Source organism: Muscardinus avellanarius (genome assembly GCF_963383645.1).
Source record: "Muscardinus avellanarius genome assembly, chromosome: 14".
In the NCBI taxonomy this organism is placed as follows: domain Eukaryota; kingdom Metazoa; phylum Chordata; class Mammalia; order Rodentia; family Gliridae; genus Muscardinus; species Muscardinus avellanarius.
This window is the reverse complement of record NC_137800.1, coordinates 91086181-91109507: the sequence shown is the minus strand read 5'-3', so window position 1 is coordinate 91109507 and position 23327 is coordinate 91086181. Positions and strand designations below refer to the sequence as shown.

Sequence of the window (23327 nt, the reverse complement as noted above, 5' to 3'; positions counted from 1 at the left end):
ACGAGCCGTGCAGTTCGCGGGAGTCAACTGTCCCAGTTCCAGGCCTCGGGGCCACAGGAGAGGAGCCTGCCAGCCTCGGGCCGTTTCCCCACACCTGTCAAAGTGAAGAGACAGTCGCCTGCTGCCCGGGCTTTCAGAAACTGCTTCCCCGCGCAGATTATTGGGACTCACACGCGGGTGCCCAGCGGCTGTGCGGTCTCCTGCGCTCCGCCCCGCCCCGGCCCCACGCAGGGCCACCGCACCTCCTGCTCTGCGCGCCAAGCTTTGGGCTGGAGCCGTGGCCGCCTGTAGTTTTTTAGACACCGATGGCCCCGTGGACCTGCAGCTGGGGCTAAGGAAGCGAGTGGAGGGCTGCTTTGGGTGCTCTAGCCATGCCCCGGCCTCTTGGTGCTCCCCAAGCAACACGCGCTGGCACCCCAACGTCTTGTGGGTGACCTCCAGCCGCCCTCGGAGCACAGCACTGCCTCAGCACCTCATGGTTCTCACTGTCCAGGACAGAGAATGCTCCTTCGCGCCACGTTGAGCCCCCGGCCGTCCTGTTTCTCTTTGCGGAGGAAGCCCCATGCCCCCAGCCTTGTTCGGGGGCACTCTCACGCACGCGCCTGCTCACGCGCAGGAAGGCATGAGCTACTGACTCCGCCTTGGGTGCCAGGCCCTGACTGCCATCCACAGAGAGGCCAGCCAAGCCCGGAACCCCAGCTCTTGGGAGGCAGGCAAGAGAATCCCAGGTTCAAGGCCAGCCTCAGCAGCTTAGTGAGACCCCGTTTCAAAGTTTAAAAATTAAAGTAGGGCTGGGGTGTAGTGCAGAGGTAGACTGTCCCTGGGGTCAATCCCCCATGCCTCCCCCCAAGGAAAGACTGAAGCCATTGTGAACAATGCCAAGACCTCTGCTAAGAAGGCTTTTAAAGAATGGGTTACCAACATAGGCTGCCAGAAAGACACCCTCACTATACACTGAAAGCAGGGCAGGGCTGCGACCCCTGGACCCCAGGACCACACACCAGTCACCTTCTCCGTAGACACGACTGCACAGCCAGCCACTAAAACCATAACTCACAGCACGGACAGCACCCACCATCTGCACGTTTCCATAAACGTGCCCAGGTGCTCCGTGGACTTTTTTTTTTTTTTTTTTTTTTTGCGGGTCTGGGGATAGAACTCGGGGGCATTCTACCTCCGAGCTACACCCCAGCCCTATTTTTTTATTCTTCATTTTGAAACAGGGTCTCACTGAGTTGGAAAAGGCCTCACCAAGTAGCTGAGGCTGGACTCAAACCGCGATCCTCCTGTCTCAGTCTCCCGAATGCTGGGATGACAAGTGTGTGCCACCACGCCCAGCTTCTCCATTGACATTTTATGACCCTAAACCCAGCTTTTCACAAGGCAAGCACTGCTGTTTCTGGGTTCGCATCTGCAAGGGTGCAGAGCAAGGCACGCGGCCAGGCCAGCGTGGGATGGCGCCCTGGCGCTCCTGCCTCCTGCTGTGTTTTATCTGAGGCGCCAACTCCCCGCCTCAGGCCGATCGGGCTGACACCACCGCTCAGGCTCTTGGGCGTGACTGTTTCAGGGTGCCTGCCTGGAACTGGGAAAAGTCTGTTTGCATATACAGCATGGCCGAAGGTGGCTTGACACCAGTAGCATTCCCGTTTTGGAGCGAAGAGCTGAGGCTTGCGTGAAACCACCTGCTAATTACAGGAGCAGCTCAGGGGGCTGGCGGGAGGGGAGGAGGCACCCACACTTCCCTGGGGAGCCCCGTCCCCTCCCTCCAGCAAGCGCTGCCACTCCACCCCTCGGGCAGCACGTGTGGCCCCCAAGGAAAGCGAGTTCTGAGCCGGGCGTGGGGAACACGCTTGTAATCCCAGCACTCGGGAGGCTGAGACCGGAGGACCGCGTTCACAGACAGCCTCAGCTACTTGGCAAGGCCCTCGGCAACTCAGTGAGACCCTGTTTTAAAATTTCAAAGACTAAAAAAAATAATAACAAATAGGGCTGGGGGTGTGGCTCAGAGGTACAGTGCCCATCCCCAGTACCACTAAAAAACAAAAAGAAAGAAAGATGACGGGCGTGGTGGCGCACGCTTGTAATCCCCACGCTTGGGAGGCTGAGACAGGAGGATCACCCAGGTTCGAAGCCAGCCTCAGCTGGTTTAAGAGACCCTGTTTCCAAATAAAATATATACAGTAGGTCTGGGAGTGTAGCCCAGAGGTAGAAGGCCCCTGGGTTCCATCCCGAGGACCACCAAAAAAAAAAAGGAAAGCGAGTTCTTGGCGCGAGGCTACCTGCCTGCAGAGGCCTGCACGAGTCTGGGCACCTCTAGATGTAGCCCCTGCCTCCTCCCAGGCTCAGCGGACACCTGGCCTACGGCACCCGTCTAACCACTGCCACAAATTTATACACAGGCCAAAGAATCCTGGGAGATGGACACCAGAGAGAAACTGGAGCAGGCTGCCGTTGTCAAGGAGAAGGGCACGGTGTACTTCAAGGTGTGTGCGCCCCGCCCCACCCCGCCGCCCAGTCCGGGCATTGCCGCGGGTCAGGGCCTGTGCCATGCCCCGCTCTCACCCCGCGACGCCCTCTTGGTAAGAACGCACCGGATGTTTGCAGCCTGCTGTTTCAGCAGAAGGGGCGTTGGGAAAGAGTAGCTGTCCCGAGGGCCACGCAGAGCCCGTGCGGTGACCTCACGCGGCACGCTCGCCCACGTCCCCGCCGGCGCAGCTCGCGTGGACGGACCGGGTGCACAGAATAATTGTTAGCAGGTAACAGTTCACAGGGCTGAGTCAGTCCGCCCCGTCTCGGTGAAGGCGTGAAGACCTTGACAGCGGGACAGAAGACATGTGTAGGCTCCTTTTTCTTTTTTTCTTTTTGGCCATACCAGGGATGGAACCAGGGGCAGTGTACGACCAACCAACACCCCCAGCCCTATATTTGAGTCTTTTTATTTTTTTACTTTTGAAACAGGGTCTCATTGAGTTGCAATGGGCCTCCCTACATCGCTGAGGCTGTCTGTGAACCACGATCCTTCATTCTCAGCCTCCCAAATGCTGGGATTACAAGTGGGGGCCACCACGTCCGGCTTATAGGTTTCTTTTCTTTATTCGAAACAGATAAAAAAAAAAATACTGGCTGGGTGTGGTGGTGCACACCTGTAATTTAGGACTTGGGAGGCTGAGGCAGGAGGACCATAGGTATAAGGCCAGTGTGTAGTGACTTGGTACAACCCTATTTCAAAAGTTTTTAAAAACAGGGTTCAGGAGCCAGGCATGCTGGCGCACACTTGTAATCCCATTACTTGGGAGGGTGAGACAGGAGGATCGCGGGTTCAAAGCCAGCCTCAGCAACGTAGTGAGGCTCTCAGAAACCTAGGGAGACCCTGTTTCCAAATAAAGAAATAAAATCGGGCTGGGGGCATAGCTTGGACTTAGAAGGCCTCTGGATTCAATGGTTAGGGGTATAGTTCAGAGGCAGAGCATTGCTGGCTTTGATCCCTAATACCTCACACACACAAATTAAAAAATACTTACTGTCTTCCTTAAATATAATGCTATATTTGCTTATATTTAAGTAGATGTTACAAATAATTATATATGAAATTTTTCCCAAAGACTTTATTTTAATAATACTTTCAACTGAAAAGATATATTCTCTATGGCTATTACAAGGAAACAACTATCACAACAGATATATCTCTAATTTGGGGGTTTTTTTTTTTGCAGTACTGGGGATGGAACCCCTGGCATTTTACCTCGAGTGACAACCCCAGCCCTATTTTTTATTCTTTATTTTGAAACAGGGTCTCAGTGAGTTGCAGAGGGCCTCACTGAGCAGCTGAGACTGTTCTGAACCGTGATCCTCCTGCCTCAGCCTCTGTCTCTACTGCTGATGTAATGTGAGTGTTATTAAGAAGCGCACCGCTGCTTATCAGCCTGAACAGCCTCCCGGGGTGTGCTCACAGGGCTGAGTCCCGGCCGTGCGTGCGCAGGGTCTGAAGGCAGCCGACAGGAGCCAAAGGCGCGTGGCGTGGCCGTCTCCGCCCGGGGCTTTACCTTGACGAGGGTCTGTGCAAATCCTGAGCGATCTTCACCATAGATTGCTTCTCAAAGGCCCTTTCTCTTAGCGTCTAGGAATGTGATCTTTTCTCTCTCATGCCCTAAACTCCAGATATTTTTTTAAAAAGTCAGAGATAACTTTGTCCCAGGCTGACAGTATGGTGGTATGGTGCCCATTGCTCGCCCAGCCCAGACACCTGCCTCTCACGCCCAGCGGACAGGGCTCAGGAGGAGGGCTGGCGAGGAGCAGTGTGGCCAAGTTTCTTCCTTTTTATTATTTTGTGATACTGGGCATTCTACCTCTGAGCAACACACCCAGTCCTATTTATTATTTTATTTTGAAGCAGGATCTGGCTGAGTTGCTGGGGCTGGCCTTGAACCTGCAATCCTCCTGTCTCAGCCCCCCACGTACTGGGGGATTCCAGGCATGCGCCACCACGCCCCTCTCCTCTTTCCTGCTGCAGCCATCGGTGAACAGAAGCGGAGTGCTAAGCCGGGCGTGGCGGTGCATGCTGGTAACCCCAGCACTGGGGAGGCTGAGACAGGAGGGTCACCGTGCGCAGCCAGCTTCAGCTACTTAGGGAGGCCTCCGCAACTCAGTGAGACCCTGATTCCAAATAAAGAATAAAAAATAGGGCTGGGGGTGGAGCTCAGAGGTACAATGCCCCGGGTTCCATCCCTGGTACCGCCCAAAAAAAAAAAGTGAAATGCTGTTTCTCCGCAGTCGATAAAGCAGCGATGTGCTCCTGTGCCCGGCACACGCAGCTTCTCGGGGCCTGCCGTAGGCGCGCTGGTGAGCCGGCGTGGCGCCGGGGAGTTGCGTGGGAGGGCAGAGGCCGCGCACAAGAAGCGCATTTCAGGCTGAGCTGAGACCAGGACTGGCCTTGGGCTCCGGTTCGCAGGACACTGGAGTGTGCAGGAAGTTCTGCTGCGTGAAACGTGCTTGGAATCGGATGCTGTGATTGAAAGGAGAGTTCACTGTGGGATATAGCCAGTTTTGAAGTCCAGAGATCTGAGCCCTCTTTATCTGTAATTATCAGGTACATACTCAGGTGCTGTGTCGGTCGCTGGCCAGCACTGGCTGCGGGGCTGGACTGAGCTGGGCTGTGGACAGCTGGGCTTGTTGTTTCTCAAGTGACTTCCAGTCAGCGCAATCCAAGGGGTTCTATTTTATGTGAAAACGAGGGCATCCTACTAGATAATCACCCAGTTGCCTTCCAGCCTTACGTGTCTGTCTAATCCTCGAGTCTTTAATTCTGACTGAGGTGTATCGGACACTTCTACATTATTCAGCCGGGCGTGGTGGGCACGCTTGTAATCCCGGTCCTTGGGAGGCTGAGACAGGAGAATTGCAGGTTCAAAGCAGCCTTGGCAACTTGGCAGGGTTCTCAGCAACCTAGTAAAACCCCGTTTCCAAATAAGAAATAAAATTGGTAGCTAGGTGTGGTGGCGCACGCTTGTCACCCCAGTACCTGGGAAATTGAGACAGCCTCCGCAACTTAGTGAGACCCTGTTTCCAAATAAAGAATAAGAGCCGGGCGTGGTGGGCACGCTTGGGAGGCGGAGACAGGAGGATCGCGCAGGTTCGAAGCCGGCCTCGCTGGCTTAAGAGACCCTGTTTCCAAATAAAAAAATAAAAATATAAAAAATAGTTGTCTGGGAGTGTAGCCCAGAGGTAGAAGGGTTTCCAGAAACCCCAGTACCACAAAAAAAAAAAAAAAAGAATAAAAAACCGGCCAGGGGGTGTACCCAAAGGTGAAGGGTATGACTGAAGCGCGTGTGTCCACTGCACTTCTGAGTGATTCGCGGGGCTGGAGGCGTCGGGCGTCCCACTAGAATGACCAGTGCGGCAGGCGGCTTAGTGAGCCGGAGGCTCCGACCGGCTGCCCAGGGCACGTAACTTTGGAGAGCGTGTTTTGGCCACCAGATGACATCACAAAGCCACGTGTGGTAAAGTCGTATCAGGAACACACGCTGAGGCGCTTAGGGCTGGCTGGCAGGCGGGGCAGGAGCCGGAGCTGCGCAGGGCGGCCTGTCTGCTGCCGCCGCTGTGGTCCCTAACAGCGCGGGCCGCAACCCGTCGATTTCATAGTATGATGAACCTTTTCTAAATTACTGATCTTTGGGTAAAATCTGGACCAGCAGTCACACAGATGGAACATATTTTTAACACGTAATTTGATAGACAAGATCTTTCCGTGGGGGGGTAATGAAAGGTTCACAGCCGCTGGCCAAGACTTTCCCTGCAGCATGCCTCTGAACACTCTGTCCCACCAAAATCTACTGTGAGACACCTTCTGGATTGCAGGTGAAAGGCCCGAGCAGGGCAGGACCCTCACTGGGCGGCGCGGCGTTGCAGGCTGGGTAGATGGCTTCCTGTGCACCTTCCCTTCCCTTTTCAAGTTACAGGGCAGGTTTCTGCCGGCCACGCCGCCCTCCGGGCTCTGCCGAGCGGGGTATTTGACTTGGCGCACCGCGCAGACGCAGAGGCCAGATGTGTGGGTGAGCGCGGAGCCGGCGGGCGAGCCTTGGCTTCCTGCCCCTGGCGCCCGTGGGCTCCCCTTCCCCTGACCTGGCGACCTTCACCTACAAGGGCGTCTCCCTCCCTCGGAGGGGCCGTGCTCACCCGGCCTGTATGTGGGAATGACTTCGTAAAACTTCGTTTCAACCTGAGCCCTAAAGAAAGGTACGAGAGGTCTCTCTTCCTTTGGCTCCGAAAACGGTTATTAGACACAGTAACCTGATATTCTGCCAGGCGTTGTCAGCAAATTAAACAAACACCGGTCCTGCGCTCAGAGCTGGCGGTATCTGCGGACAGGAAGGCATTGATGTCACACCTGGCTAGTGTTTTTCTAACTTGACAGTGAGAAGGCCCAGGACTCGCAGTGCTGTGGGCCTGTTGCGCCCCCTGCTGGGCCTTGAGGAGAAAGCACTTCTAAAGCCGGCTGGATGAAGCCCCTTATCCAACCAGGCAGCCCTTTCCCCCTCGCCCAGCTCCCTGCCGCTTGACCACCCCGCCAAGCCCAGATGCTAGTGAGACAGCTTGCACACAAGTCGTCTGTGAGTCTAGGGCTGGGATTTTAGAAAGAAAACGGATCCTAGTACTCGGGAGGCTGAGAAAGGAAGGTCTCAGCTGGGAGGCCAGCCTGCTTGAAATTAAAAAATAAATAGAAAGGCCTGGGGTATGGCTTGGAGATCGAGCCCACAGGTCCAGTCCCGGCCACCTTCCAAACAACAACATGCACTCGGGAGGCCGAGGCTGGAGGTTCACGGTTCACGGCCAGCCTCAGCTACTTAGCGAGGCCCTCTGCAACTCAGGCCCTGTTTCAAAATAAAGAGTAAAAAATAGAGCAGGGGCTGTAGCTCGGAGGTCGAATGCCCCTGGTTTCCATCCCCAGTACGGGCAGGAAAAAAACCCACTTTATGAGAGTACACCTTGTCTTCTTTTCTTCTTTCAGCCTTGGCTCCCGTGCCCTTGGGGCTGGCTGATTCCCTAGTGCACGTTGGAGGGGACTTGGCGTCATCTCTGTCCCTGCCGGCTCCATGCCAGTAGCACCCCAGCCCTGGGCCTCCACTTGTGACCCAGAATCCTGCAGACATCGCCCAATGTTAGGTGTTGGGGGGTCAGGAGCCAAAACCGCCCCAGCTGAGAAGCACTTTTTTAGTGCCTTAAAGGCAGGAACGTCGCAAACAAGGGCTTTGGCTCGGGGTAAGCTGAAGTCTAATTCAAGTGCTATACGTGAAAGAGACCTCGGAAACTGGAAGTGTTCCGAACAGAACGCACCTGTCACGAGCCTGGTGTGTGTGTGAGAAATCGGAGTTTTCTGCCATTTTGACTCTTAGAACTGGCTGGCTTGAGGAGCTCGAGGCCTTGTCCTGGGCCTAGAGCAGTCGCCTGGGAGATGAGGGCAGGTCGGGAACTCAAGATGGAGGAGGAAAGAGAGACCGGGTGAGAGACTTCTGCCCTCCCGCCGCACCTCCCCCTGCTCTGGGGTCGAGAGCTCGTCGTTAGCTTCCCTCGGCGAGTGGTGGGCCTTTATTCGGAGCCTCTTTGGGTCAAACCCTGGAGGTCCTAGAAATACAGGCCAGGACACCCTGCCTGTTCTCAGAGAGTATCCTCAGGAAGAGGTCGACCGCCACCCAGATCTGGGGAGGACATTTCTTTCAGTGCCCAAAAAAGTAGCAGGTTTCAGGCTTTGACAGTAGTATTAGCCAGGCATGGTGGTGCTAACCTGTAATCCCAGTCTTGGGAGCCTGAGACAGGAGGATCACAGGCTCACAGCCAGCCTCCAACTTAGCGAGGTCCTCTGCGACTTAGCAAGACCCTGTTTTCCAATAAAAAATAAATAGGGCTGGGGATGTAGCTGAGAGGTGGATGTCACTGGGTTTAATCCCCAGCACCACAAAGAAATACCCTAACCTGGATGATTTACACTGCAGGAACTCCCTCTCTGCCGCAGAGAAGCTCAGAGCGTCACACTTGCAGACCAAGGGCCCGCTTGCACATAAGTGCTCATATTCAAGGCGGGCGTCCACCTGTGTGAGGAGGCCGGAGGCTGGTCCCGCGCCCTCCTCCTTAGCGCTGGCCTCCTACAGTGGGCGGCCGAGCTCCGCGCCCCTTCCCTTCCCGAAGCAAGTGGCTTGCAAAGGCCAGGGTGTTGTGGGACACGAGGGCCGTTCCCACCCAGGCCCAGCAGCGGCACCAGGAAGCCCATGCTTCCTGGGCCTGTTTCTGACGCCCGCAGCAGCGTCCCCTCAGGCCTGCTTAGCCAGCTTCCTCTTACTCAGGGATGCGGGCTGCGGCTGGAGGGGCGTGAGACTCGACGCCTCGCAGGGAAAGGGGCCGGCTGCTAGGGAGCTCGGGCCCGGTGACGGCCCCTCCCCGTTTGTTGGCCAGGCATTGGTTAAAGTCCTAATGGGTCTGGGCTCCTGTGCCGCCGGCAGGAGGATGCATCTGGGCTCCTGGGAAGGACCATCCTCACCTAGGTACCCACTGAATTGTTTTTTGTTTTGTTTTGTTTTGTTTTGTTTTTTCAGTACTGGGGATGGAACCCAGGGGCGTTTGACCTTTTTCTATTCCTTTATTTTGAAACCGGTCTCACTGAGTTGCAGAGGGTCTCACTAAGTAGCGGAGGCTGTCCGCGAACTGCGATCCTCCCGTCTCAGCCTCCCAAGCACTGGGATTCCAGGTGTGGCCCCCACGCCCGGCTCCTCCCCTGCATTTGTGCACTTACCAACTGTCCTCTCCTCCCTCCTTGACCTGACAGTGGCACAAACACATTCTCTCGCCGCAGAGCGCCTGGTGCGGAGCGTGTGTGTTTCAGGTCACTTAGCACTGTTAGCATTCTCATCAGGAGAGCAGTATCAAGTAGGGCTCTTCTCACGCGGCTGGCCTACCCTGGCCACTTTATGTCGTTACTGTGCCGGCTCCTGTAGGTCAGCAGGCCCCTGTGGTCCTCTGGCCGCTGCTTCTGTTAGTAAACTTGTACTAGGACGCGGCCCTCCTGTCGTGTGACTCCATCGTGGTTCAGGAAGCTCAGGCCGTGTGGGACATTTACTGCGCGGGGCTGAGCTCCAAGGGACAGAAAAAGAACTGCCCCTGGCCGGGCATGGTGGGCACGCTTGTGATCCCAGCGCTTGGGAGGCTGAGACAAGAGGACCGTGGTTCCCGGCCAGCCTTAGCTACTTAGGCCCTTCGCAACTCAGTGAGACCGTTTCAAAATAAAGAATAAGAAGAGCTGGGGGTATAGCTCAGAGGTAGAATTCCACTGGGTTCCATCCCAGACATACAAATAATTAAAAAAAGAAATAAAAAGACTAAAACTTAGGGCTGGGGATGTAGTTTGGAGGCACAGTGCCCCTGGGTTCCATCCCCAGTACCGCAAGAAAAATAAATAAATACTTGGGCGTGGTGGCACACACTTGTAATCCCAGCACTTGGGAGGCTGATACAGGAGGATCCTGCAAGTTCGAAGCCAGCCTCGGCTACTTAGGCTCTCAGCAACTTAGTGAGACCCTGTTTCCAAATAAAGTATAAAATAGGTCTGGGATTATAGCCTAGAGGTAGAAAAACCCCTAGGTTCCACCCCCAGCACCACAGATAAATAAGTAGCTGGGCGTGGTGGTGCCCGCTTGTAATCCCAGCATTCGGGCGGCTGGACCAGAGGACCGCGGTTCACGGACAGCCTCAGCCACTACTTAGTGAGGCCCTCTGCGACTCAGTGAGACCCTGTTTCAAAATAAAGAATAAAAAGTTGGGCAGGGGGTGTAGTTCGGAGGTCAAATGCCTCTGGGTTCCATCCCCAGACCTGCAAAAAATAAATAAGTAAATAACTGCCCCTTCTGTAGATGAACCTGCCCTGCCCCTTGAACGACTGACAAACATTAGCACCCAAGAACCCAGCCCAGAGCCTGGCCGTGCTGCCCAGGACGGGCTTCCTGGGAGCGAGGGAGCGGGCAGTGCCACAGAGGTGCCGCCTGGCAGGCGGCCCCTGCAGGGCTGCCGCTCTTGCACGTGGTCGCCCACCGGGCTAAGCATGGCTTTCTCCCTAGGGAGGCAAGTACCTGCAGGCGGTCATCCAGTACGGGAAGATCGTGTCCTGGCTGGAGATGGAGTATGGGCTCTCGGAGAAGGAGGCCAAGGCTTCCGAGGCCTTCCTGCTGGCCGCCTTCCTCAACCTGGCCATGTGCTACCTGAAGCTCAGAGAGTACGCCAAGGCCGTGGAGTGCTGCGACAAGGTGAGCGGCCGGGCGCCGGCTCCTCCCGTGGCCCTGCTTGCTCTATCCGCATGTGTGGGATTGACTGTGTTTCCCAGTGTGAGTTGGGAGGTTCAGGACAATTCTGATTGCAGTCAGACACCTAGACTACTTGTCATAGTACCTTATAAATAAAAGTTACTGAAGCCGTGCGCGGTGGGCACGCTTGTAATCCCAGTCCTGGGGAGGCTGAGAGGAAGATCACAGGTTCGCGGCCAGCCTCAGCTACTTAGCGAGGCCCTCCAAAACTTAGTGAGACCCTGTTTCAAAATAATGAATAAAAAACAGAGGACAGGGGCCGTAGCTCAGAGGTAGAGTGCCCCTGGGTTTCAGCCCCAGTACTACAAAAAAAAAATCAACGAGACTAGTTTGCATCCTTGGCCCTCTTGACTCGGGGCTGGCTGTAGATCCCGGGGGACAGAGCTAGTGGCCGGCGCCCTGGGGCCCTGGCTGGAGCCTCAGCTCGCAGCACCTTTGCCGTCTTCCCTGGTCAGAGGGCTTCGGGAAGCCATTGAAGGGCGGAGCTTCTTTTTCGGTCCCCACAAGGGGGAGAGGTCACAGTCGTCCTTCCTAAAGCACAGCCGTGTGTCCCTAGGCGCTCGGACTGGACAGTGCCAACGAGAAGGGCCTGTACCGGCGGGGCGAGGCCCAGCTGCTCATGAACGAGTTCGAGTCGGCCAAGGGGGACTTCGAGAGGGTGCTGGCGGTCAACCCCCAGAACAAGGCTGCGCGGCTGCAGATCTCCGTGTGCCAGCGGAGGGCCAAGGAACACAAGGAGCGAGACCGCAGGACCTACGCCAACATGTTCGAGAAGTTCGCCGAGCGGGACGCCAAGGTGCGGGCGCGGCTGCTCACGCGAGCGCAGCGGCCGGGAGCCGTGCCGGGGCCGGCAGTCCCGGGACTGAACCCAGGGGCGTCCTACCTCAAGCTCTACCCTCTGCCCGATTTTGTTTATTGTTTTATTTTTTTTGCAGTACTGGGGACAGAACCCAGACCCATTCTATCTCCAAGCTACACCCCCAGCCCTATTTTTTATTCTTTATTTTGCAACAGGGTCTCACTGAGTTGCAGAGGGCCTCACAAAGCAGCTGAGCCTGGCCGTGAACCGCGATCCTCCTGTCTCAACCTCCTGAGCTGGGATCACAAGCATGCCCACCACGCCCGGCTTGGTTTGATTCTGAGGCTAAGCGTGGTAAGGGACAGTCTGAGCAGACACCTGGGACGCACAGGACAGTCCTTCCACCTGCGCCGAGGCTGGCGTGGACCGGAGGTGGCACAGCCGCCGAGGCCTGGGATGTCCACCCCAGACGAGGAAGCCAGCTCCCTTGAGATGGACTCAAGTTTTTGTTATTTAAAAAAAAAAAAAGGCGGTGCACCCTTATAATCTCAGGACTTAGGAGCTGAGACAGGAAGATCCTGGTTTGCGGACAACCTCAGCTACTTAGTGAGGCCTTCTGCAACTCAGTGAGATCCTATTTCAAAATAAAGAAAAAATAGGGCTGGGTGTGTAGCTTGGAGATAAAGTGCCCCTGGATTCCATCCCTAGTACCGCAAATCAGTAAATAGCATAAACCCATCAGGTTTTTCTTTTCAAGTAAGGGTCCCTTGCGAGACCTCTGGACACGGGGTGTACGGTGACCCCAGCACCCTGCCTTTGCGTGGGTGGGCAGCCGGCCCGGCGGGCGGGCAGGATCGTTCTGCCTGCAGCAAGGGGCCTCCACTCCAGCTTAGTCTCGCTCTGGTGGCCCCAGCTCGCAGAAGCAAGTTATTCTACGCCTGCCCATGCAGCGAGCCTGCCTGCCTTTCAGCCACAGAAAAGGCCCAGCCTGCTGCAACAGGAGTCTGGCCGGCCGGGGCACTGCAGCGCGCTACTGTTCGGCCATCGATGTCTGGAGGAGCGGGGGTCACTTCTCTTTCCTTTTCTCTAACTCTCTTGGCTTCTAACTTCTTCCCCAGGAAGAAGCCAGTAAGGCAATGAACCAGAAGCCCCCAGAGGGGGCTGCTCACGAGAAAGCGGTCGAAAGCCACGCGATGAAGGAGGAGCGGCCTGGGGGCCACGTATGACGCCACGCCAGGAGAGGGGCGCCGACGGGCGCCTCCTCACGGCCCCACTCAGGACAGAGCTTACTGTAAAGGTTGCCATAGTCTGTGTGATTCCGGAAGCAAACGGCCAAACCAGTAGCTTCCCCAAAACCACCACCCAGCCGCTGCCCAGGTGGACGACCGGCGTTGGTGCGGAGAGGCGCCCACTGCGGGTCCCTGCAGACCTGCTAACAACTCGGGGCTGCTCCATCTCACCTCTGAACTTTAATAGCACTGCAGAAAGTTCCTAAACAACCATCACGAATGTCTCCTTTCCTGGGGGGGCAGTTTACGCTGCCACCCACCGTGGGGGTCCAGGGCCCTGCAGTCCACAGCCAGGTTTGACGGCCAGAACCCGGACACCTCGGCCAGCCCGCGGCACAGGATGCTGTCCGCCCTGCGGAGCCCTCCGGCATTCTTGAAGCCCACAGCCACGGCGGGAAGAGCAGGTGCAGGTGCAGGCTCCTGGATCGGCTTCCCGTTGGGCCACAGTTCTGAGGTCTGACAGGAGGCAGGAGCGACCGCAATGGAGCGTCTCCCTCCCCGGGAGGAGGGCCCGCTAACGCCCAGCACCCCGCGCTGTGCCAGTCCCGTGGAGGCTTACCTGCAGCACCTTCTGACTGTTTTTAAATTACCGGCTCATAAACATACGTATCCTGGTGTATGGAACTTTACACTCCTCTATCATGCAAAAAGATTTTTGACTTTTACTACTTAGTGGCTCCACTTTTAAAAAACAAAATCTGCCGGGCGTGGTGGCGCACGCTTGTAATCCCCGCGCTTGGGAGGCAGAGACAGGAGAATCGCGTAGGTTCGAAGCCAGCCGCACTGGCTTAAGAGACCCTGTTTCCAAATAAAATATAAAACAGATCTGGGAGTGTAGCCCGGAGGTAGAAGGGTTCCATCCCCAGTACCACCAAAAAAAAAAATCTCTGACAGGTGCGGTGACTCACGCCTGTCATCCTAGGACTTGGGAGGCTGAGACTGGAGGACCGCAGGTTTCAGGACAGCCTCAGTGAGTAGTAAGATCGCCTTTGACCTAGTGAGACCCTGTTTCCAAATAAAAATAAAATAGGGCCGGGGTGTAGCTCAGAGATAGCCTCTGGGTTCAATTCTCAGTACCACGAGAAAAAATCCCAAAAGCCGTAGGGTTAAATAAGTAGCTGTTCTGGTCACGAAGGGGCTGCCTGCAGCAGACACCTCTCTTCCCACTTGAGTGGCCTCCTGTATGCCTCCTGCATGGCTGCCCACATAGCTCCATCCCGCCTCAGCCTCCAGTACTTGGGCACCGAATTAGAGCAACTTTTAAAAGAAATATGAAGCTGGGCATGGTGGCACATGCTCGTAATCCCAGCATTTTGGAGGCTGAGACAGGAGGATCACAGTTCAAGGACAGCCTTAGCTACTCAGTGAGGCCATTTGCAGCTCACTGAGACCCTGTTTCCAAATAAAGGATAAAAACGAGGGCTGGGGATATAGCTTGGAGGTAGAATGCCCCTGGGTTCTATCCCCAGTACCAAAAAAAAGTACAAGTAGTTGTGCTTTAGCCCTTGTGGGTAAGTGAGGGAGGCCCAGTGAGCTTTCTTGCCCAGGAGATGCTGACAGGCTACTCGGCCGCGAGCCGGCGCCCGCCCCAGTCCTGAACAACACTGGCAGTTAGGTTTTACATTCTTTAGTCTTTTTCTGCTGGTGTTAACGGCGTCACTGCTAAGTCAGGACCCTCAAACCTACGGCCACTGCCCTTCCCCGGCTCCTGCAGGACAGGCAGGAGTGCTCGCGTGGCCCTCGCTGGTGGCCCAGGCCCCACCGTGCTGTCGCGGCCCTTCCTCGCTCGTGCGGAATCTTTTAAAATCCCCAGACCCACCTAAGAAACATGGACGGCAGAAGGGGCTTCCCCGTCCGCTCCAGAGTGCGCTGTTGCAGCGCCGTTGGCCGGAGCGTGACCAGGCCGGGACTGCAGTGCGAGCCCGGACCGGCCGGCCAGCCAACAAAGACCAGCCCGAAGGCCGGCCGGCCAAGGCCATGGCGAGGGCGAGGGCGAGGGCGAGCTGGCCCAGCCCATCACCACCCAGAAGAGACTTCACGTGTTCAGTGTCAAATTCAGTAATCTTAAACGATTGGCATGAAACTCAGAAGATGCCTTCAAACCACCTTTTAGACTTTATACAGAGTGGTGAGTCAGGATATGAATTTTAAAAACTTTTAAAAATCACTTAGATGCAGTGTGTGTGCGCGCGTGTGTGTGTGTGTGTGTGTTCCTTAAATAAATTTTTTTAAATGTTACTTCCCATTGACCTTGGTTTTGCTTAGTGTTCAGGAAGAGCAATTGGGGACCCTTTTGCACCCTTTAACTATCCGAAACGATTGGGCGCAGGGGTGCCGCGCTGACCCTTGTGAAGCAGGGCCTCGCGTCAGACAGGCCTCACGGACTCACTGCAGGGGCGCTGCGGAGCCAGGGCTGAGCTTGAATTCCTCTCCTCCCCACTCGCAATCATTTGATAGTGAAGGGATTCCCTTTATTGGCAGGTTTTGTTTCTGTGGGGTTTTTTTTTGGATCTGGGGATGGAACCCAGGGGCATTCAACCTCTGAGCTATACCCCCAGGTCTATTTTTATTCTTTATTTTGAGACAGGGTCTCACTGAGTTGCACAGGGCCTCACTACGTATCTGAGGCTGGCCCCAGACCGCGATCCTCCGGTCTCAGCCTCCCGAATGCTGGGATGGCAAGCGTGCCCACCACACCCGGCTCATGGGCATGGTTTTTCCTAAACAACTAGCAGTCACTGTCGGGATCTTGAGGGTGAACCGGAGACAGTGTCTTGGCTATAAGTCCGCAGCCTCGGCCGTGCAGAGGCAGCCGCGCACCTCCGTAGCACGTGGAGTAAGTCAAGAGCTCCCACCACACTTGCCGGCATCTCAGAAGCGCCTTACTCCCCGCTGCCTGGCGGGTCGTGACCCTGCGTGCCCGGAGACCGCCCCAGCATTGGTGACAGAGACATCGGAGTTGGACCACTGGTCAAAATCCCAGCTCAGAACCCCTAACCTACCTGTTTATTTTTCCACCAACTGGTTATGACTCTTAACAGCAATGGCTCATGTTCTGTCGCAGCTTGGAAGGGCTTGTGAAGGCCTCAGCACGGCCTGATGTTTTACTCCGTGTCCGACGAAGATTGATGGGGGTCAGGGTTGAAGAAGAACATAAAGAGAAGATGCAGCAGGTACAGAGGCACACACCTAGCACCCAGGGCCCGGGAGGCTGAGGAGGAGGATCTCAGATTCAAGGCCAGCCTCGGCAACTTACCAAGACCCTGTTTAAGTGTTAAAAAGAGCCGGGCGTGGCGGGCACGCTTGTGATCCCAGCACTCGGAGGCCGAGACCGGAGGATCGCAGTTCACGGACAGCCTCCGCTGCTTAGTGAGGCCCTCCGTAATTTAATGAAACCCCGCTTCAAAATAAAGAATAAAAAATAGGACCAGGCGTGGGCGCACACTTGTCATCCCAGCATTTGGGAGGCTGACACCAGAGGATCACAGTTTGCAGACAGCCTCAGCTGCTTAGTGAGGCCCTCTGCAACTCAGTGAGACCCTGGTTCAAAATAAAGAAAATAAAATAGGGCAGGGGGTGTAGCTCAGAGGTCAAATGCCCCTGGGTTCCATCCCCAGATCCACAAAAAAAAAAGAAAAAAAATTTAAAAAAGAGCCTAGCGTGGTGGCGCACGCTTGTAATCCCAGCACTTGGGAGGTTGAGACAGGAGGCTCTCAGTTCGAGGACAGCCTCAGCTACTACTTAGTGAGGCCCTTTGCAACTCAGTGAGATCCTGTTTCAAAATAAAAAAGAATAAAAAATAGGGCTGGGGATACAGCTTGGAGGTAGAATGCTCCTGGGTTCCATCCCCAGTACCACACACACACACACACAATTAATAATAATAATAATAATATTAATAATAATAAAGAAATGGGAGTAGATCAGGGAGAATGCCCTGGGTTTAGTCCTCAATATACCCCCCCTCAAAAAAAAAACAGCAATTTTGGCACAGCTATTTGCGTAGTTATTCTGTTTATAATTGTACTTATGTATGTGACCTTAATATATTTTAAGAAAGGCACATCACTAGCCAGCCATGGTGATGCACACCTGTAATCCCAACACTTAGGAGGCTGAGACAGGAGGATCCCGGGATTAAAGCCAGCCTCAGACTCGGCACCTTGATGAGACTGTTTTTTTTTTTTTTTTTTTTTACTTTTTATTGGTGTATTGTAGTATTTTTTTTTTTTTCCGGTACTGGAGGTGGAACCCAGGGGCATTCTACCTCCAAGCCCCACCCCCAGCCCCTATTTTTTAGTCTTATTTATTTATTTATTTTGCAGGTGTGGGGATGGAACCCAGGGCATTCTACCTCCAAGCTACACTCCCAGCCCTATTGTTTATTCTTTATTTTGAAACAAGGTCTCACTGAGTTGCAGAGGGCCTCACTAAGTAGCTGAGGCTGTCCGTGAACCGCGATCCTCCGTTTTCTTCCTCTTAAATGCTGGGATGACAAGCGTGCGCCACCACACCCGACCTCTGTAGTCATACGTGTGTGTGGTGTGTGTGTGTGTGACGGGATGGAACCCAGGGGCTTTTTACCTCTGGCTATTTTATTTGGAAACAGGGTGTCACTGAGTTGCCGAGAGCCTCGCTAAGTAGCTGAGGCTGGCTTTGAACCTGCGCGAGCCTCCTGTCTCGGCCTCCCAAGCGCTGGGATCACAAGCGTGCACCACCATACACCGTATGGAGTACAAGATGGTGGGGACACTTGCACACGTCACCCAGTTAGCCTTGACGGATTCCCGCCCAGCCCTCCCCTGCTCACCTTTGGCCTAGTGGTTGACTTTGATATGTTGTTCTGTGCACCGTGTACATTAGGGAGTCCCCTCTCCTCCCCGCCTGTCCCTCGGTTAAGCCGCCATGTTTGCTCCTACGGCGGCGTCTCCTCCCTGCAGAGCTCCTCCTGTGGCCCGTTTTCTCCCTAGCTTCTGCATATTAGGGACAGCATCCGATTTCTTGAGATCCTGTTTTAAAATTAAAATATATATATAATAATAATATGGGGCTGGGGATATAGCTCGGAGGTAGAATGCCCCTGGGTTCTGTCCTCGGACCCACACACACGCACGATAAGAGAGAGCGGCGCGTAGGAAGCGGTGCGGAGAGCGGCGCTCGGCACCGCTGCGCCAGGCGCCCGTCGCTGACCGGGTACAGGAAGAGCAGGGCTGCCGCCCCGTCCCCACTTTCCGGATCTCGCACAAGGTCCCGGCCCCGGCTAGCCCAGAGCTATGCAGGGAAGGAATTCCAAGGCGCGGCCTTCCGACTTGTCTTAGTTGACGCATTACACATATACCAAGTGTCTACGCCTTTCTTGAAATACCATTTCCGACCTGAGTCTGCTTCGGGGTAACATATTTTCATGCGATAATTCCTTGCTGGAGGCTCTGTGACTCGGTGAGGAGTTATCTCCTGAGCGGGGCATGGTGGCTGCTCCGGAGGCTAAGGCAGGAGGGTCACGAGCTTGAGGCTCTGTCTCCAAAACACAGAAACAGTAAGCACCATCGCCTGAGGTTCTGGCCAGGAGGGCTCGCAGGCCCGGGGTCAGGTGGGCTCGCAGGCCCGCCCGGGGTCAGGTGGGCTCGCAGGCCCGCCCGGGGTCAGGTGGGCTCGCAGGCCCGCCCGGGGTCAGGAGGGCTCGCAGGCCCGGGGACAGGAGGGCTCGCAGGCCCGCCCAGAGTCAGGAGGGCTCGCAGGCCCAGGGTCAGGTGGGCTCGCAGGTCCGGGTGCGGCCGCTGGCCCGGGGTCAGGTGGGCTTGCAGGCCTGGGTGCGGCCGCTGGCCCGGGGTCAGGTGGGCTCGCAGGCCCGGGGTCAGGTGGGCTCGCAGGCCCGGGGTCAGGAGGGCTCGCAGGCCTGGGGTCAGGAGGGCTCGCAGGCCCGGGGTCAGGTGGGCTCGCAGGCCCGGGTGCGGCCGCTGGCCTGGGGTCAGGTGGGCTCGCAGGCCCGGGGTCAGGAGGGCTCGCAGGCCCGGGTGCGGCCGCTGGCCTGGGGTCAGGTGGGCTCGCAGGCCCGGGGTCAGGTGGGCTCGCAGGCCCGGGTGCAGCCGCTGGCCTGATGCTCTCAAGTGACTTGATGGCTTCTGTTGCATTGGCTCAAAATCGTGTTTTGAGGAGTCCTGGTTGCCACTACTGAAAACTGAAGCCCACACGTGTGCCCCTGAACACACCAAAGGCTTCTGGGAACAGCAGCAGCCGGGACGTGGAGTTAGTGGAACGCACTCCCCTGACCCCGGGGGTCCCGGGTCCCAATCTCACGGAGCCCATAACTAATTGCTTCCTGTCCTGATAAGGCCGCCTCTGTCTCGCCATGGCCCTGCTTCCTCTCCCTTTTCTTGACATGGGGAGGCCAGAAACGCAGCATCCTCTAGTGATCTGCGCAGCCTGCCTTCTGCTTTTTTTTTTTTTTTTTTTTTTGAGTTGATGCTGGGGCCGGGACCCACAGCAGCCGGACTTTGGAGGAGCCAGGACTGCAAGATGGGCTCGCGGTCCTCACGCCCTCTCCGACGACGGATTCCATTGCTCAGCCCGGGTCCAATGGGAAGCGGAGGGCGCTGTCCTCCTTGGGCAGAAGGACAGCACCGCGAGTCCCTGGAATGCCCCTCCCGGCCTGAGCGCCTTGCCAAGCCGGAGCAAGAACGCAAGCCTGGGCCGGAATGTGCAGATAAAAATTATCCCCCAGGCACCGGCTTCCTCTCACGCATGCCGGACGAGGGCCAGGTGGTTATCGGCAGAAGGCTGCTTCCTTGCGCGCTCCAAGTTCCTGGGGACGCCGGTCAGAGCCCGCGGGCCCAAGCCTGCCGCTGCCGCCCGCTCGGTTTTGCCTCTCCCTGTGGTAACGGCCCCAGGAGCGGGGGCTTGATGGAGAAGCGGAGTGCCACCCGTCCGGCTGGCTACCACTGGGCAGGGCGTCCTGAGGGGCGGGGGGCTTCCTGGTGACGCTCCCTGACAGTGGGGGCGCCCACCGTGGCCACTGCACCCATCCCATAAGCACTTTTATTTATTATTTATGTATTTAGTGGTACTGGGGATGGAACCCGGGGGTATTACACCTCCAAGCTACACCCCCTGCCCTATTTTTTTATTCTTTATTTTGAAACAGGGTCTCACTGAGTTGCGGAGGGCCTCACTAAGTAGCCGAGGCTGTCTGCGAACTGCGATCCTCCGGTCTCAGCCTCCCAAATGCTGGGATTACAAGCGTGCCCACCCACGCCCGGCCTCCATGAGCACTTTTCAACAAGCCTCACGCCCCGCTCGCAGCTCTGGGGAGTTGGTGGCATTTCTTTCGTCTCCAGCATCCCAGGGAGAAACAGCAGAGCTTCTGCGCCAGGCCGCCCAGGTCCACTGTCCTGCAACCAGAGTGCTCACCAGTCAGCCTTTCCAAACACCCCCTGCCATCTAAGGGAACCAGGCGTCATCGTGCCTCTAGAAGACGGTTCTGGTCCCCTATGCTGGAAAAGGCCCTGGATGAGTGGAAGGCCCAGCGTGCAGGTGGCCGGGGCCGGGGAGAGCACCCACCAGGCGCTACCCACCGCACCATTCTGGGGTGCAGAGCGGGCAGCCAGCTCCGCCCTCCTGCAACCCTGCTCAGAGCCTTGTGGAGGCCCCGCGAGCCTGGGCCACATTAACACAACGAGAGTGGCCCCCGGAGGAGATGCCCTGAGTTCACCACAGCCGGGCTTGGTGGGCACGCTTGTAATACCAGCATTCAGGAGGCTGAGACGGGAGGATCTCGGTTCACGGACAGCCTCAGCTACTTAGTGAGGCCTAATACTGAAAAAAGAGTCTGGTATGGTATATACTCCCATCCCCTTCTCAGCTACGCTGGCCCCAGGGGATTCTCTGGGGGCATGATCGTGTGTGTGTGTGTGTGTGTGTGTGTGTGTGTGTGTGTGTGTTATACTGGGGATCAAATCCAAGGATATTCTTCCAGTGAGCTACAAGACCAGTCTATTTATTTATTTATTTATTTATTTATTTATTGGTGGTACTGGGGTTCCTGGAAACCCTTCTACCTCTGAGCTACACTCCCAGACCTATTTTTATACTTTTATTTGGAAACGGTCTCTTAAGCCAGCATGGCTGGCTTCAAACCTGCGTAATCCTCCTGTCTTCCGCCTCCCAAGTGCAGGGATTACGAGTGTGTGCCACCACACCCGGCCCTTTTTATTTTTTATTTGAAAACAGAGTCTCGCTAAGTTGCTGAGGCTGGGCCTGAACCTGCGCTCCTCCCGTCTCTGCCTCCCAAGTTCTGGGATGGCTTCCTGTTTGCCTTCCTCTCGGCGGCATGGCCATCTCCTGTCTTGACTGGTGGTGAGCAAGCACCGTTCAAGCACTTGTGGACCACGGTGTGTCTTCTCTGGAGAAATGCCTGCGCAGATCCTCTGCTCACTTTGTGTTTTTCTGCCACTGAGTAAGAGTAGTGGTATTAGTGAGCTCATGGTGTATCCCCGGAGGCCTGCGCAGGACCAGACCAAGACCACAGGAGCCCCGGCAGGCTAACAAGCCCGGGTCCCTTCACATCAGGTCCTCTTCCAACGTCTGTGGAAGCGGGCGCGGTGGCACACACCTGTCATCCCAGTACTTGGGAGGCGGAGACCAGAGGATCGTGGGTCCCAGGCTAGTCTCAGGAACAAATTTAGATCTTCTGCAACTTAGTGAGAACTTGTCTCAAAATAAAATATAAAATTGGGCTGGGGGAGCGGGTGTGGTGGCACACACATGTAATCCCAGTGCTTCGGAGGCGGAGACAGGAGGATCGCGCAGGTTTGAAGCCAGCCGCGCTGGCTTAAGAGACCTTGTTTCCAAAAATAAAATAGGTCTGGGAGAGGTAGAAGGGCTTCCAGGAACCCCAGTACCATATATATATATATATCAGGAAATATTTCTAACGTACCTCATACCTGCAATCCTTCCATCTCAGCCTCCTAAATACTGGGATCCCAGGCACGGGCCACCACGCCCGGCTTAGAGGATTCATGTTTAAGGAATATTAGACATGACTAAGGCTCCACATCTTCTCCCCGGCCCTCTTCAGAGATGCCTGCCCTGCCAGAGCGAGCGTGGATCAATTATGCCCAAGACGGGCTTTGGACTTTTTCTTCCTGCGCACTTCTCCACGCCCATCCCGTCCGCCCTCACTTGGGGCGTTTCTCGGTCTTCTACGAGGGATGGCTCTGAGGCCATGTGCCCTCCCCGTGGCTGCTCAGGGAGGGAGCCCCCTCCCCGACAAAGCTTCCTGCGTGCGCCGGGGACGCGCAGGTCAGACCCAGCGGCCCTGCCTGGCCGTCAGGAGGCAGAAGCAGCAGCTGTGGTGTTTCCAGCGTGGCCGAGGGCGTCCCAGAGGCCGCTCCAGCCGTCACGCCCCAGCCCGCCATGACACCACGCGGCTCAGGGCTGCAGCCCAGACCACAGCCACGGCGTCATCCGGCGTCTTGGTTTTTCTCCCAAGGCATCAGTGGATAACCCAACACCCTTCCAATGAGTCCTTTTCCTGCCAAAGCCAGAAGATTTTCTGCAGCTTCTAGTTCAGGACCAGGTTGAGCGTGTGAGACGCTTGCAGCTTGCTGTGTGAGCTTCTTCCCTGGGCAGTGAACCCAGGGGCACCCTCCCTCTGAGCGACACTCCCAGCCAGTTTTTATTCTTTATTTTGAAGTGGGGTCTCACCGAGTTGATGCGAGTCTCACTACATACCAAGGCTGTCCTTAGGCCTGGGATCCTCCTGGCTCAGCCTCCTAAGTGTGGGTTGCAATTTTCTTTTTAAATTAAACATCCTAGTTATGTTGGCTCCCGAGGGGAAGTGTGGTCTGCTGGCTTGATGCTCTCACTCCCATGGTGCCCATGACACAACCCTCCCTCTTCCACGTGTGAAGTCCCAGACACCACCAAGAGGGGCGGCTCGAGGCACACCCCACAGAGCCCACCTACAGCCCGGGGTGTTCAGCAAGTGAATCACCGCTGTCTCAAGGCCTGCAGTCTGGAGTGGGTTATCATGCCAAACCCTGTATTTGCAGAAAACAGGCTGTGTGGTTGCAGAAGGCTGGTTTTGCATCGGCAATTTTGTTGAGCTTTGCTTTTGTGTGTGTGTGCGGGTCTCGGATGGAACCCAGGGCATTCTACCTTGGAGCTCCACCCCCAGCCCATTTTTTATTCTCTATTTTGAAGCAGGGTCTCACTGAGTTGCCGAGGGCCTCAGTAAGTAGCTGAGGCTGTCCGCGAACCGCGGTCCTCCGGGCTCAGCCCCCCGGGTGGGGCAGGCGTGCCGCACCGGGCCGGCTCACCCACTCTTGGTGGTTCCTCTCCGTTGCTCGTTTCTCGCCATGGCTGGTTTCTCGGGGCTGGCCTTGACGTCCTTAGTCC

At 56.1% G+C, this 23327-nt stretch overlaps 1 protein-coding gene across 1 annotated transcript in view; it reads left to right on the top strand.

The window, feature by feature from the left end:
* FKBP5 (FKBP prolyl isomerase 5) overlaps window positions 1-12866 on the top strand; it is a gene marked incomplete at both ends in the record, with an annotated part of 49122 nt that extends 36256 nt beyond the window's left edge. The window contains 4 exons of the mRNA XM_080710414.1: window positions 2400-2483; window positions 10599-10784; window positions 11398-11637; window positions 12759-12866. Of these exons, the coding sequence (XP_080566540.1) occupies window positions 2400-2483; window positions 10599-10784; window positions 11398-11637; window positions 12759-12866 (618 nt within the window). The remainder of the gene's footprint in view (window positions 1-2399; window positions 2484-10598; window positions 10785-11397; window positions 11638-12758) is intronic.
* Between the last annotated feature and the right edge of the window lie 10461 nt (window positions 12867-23327).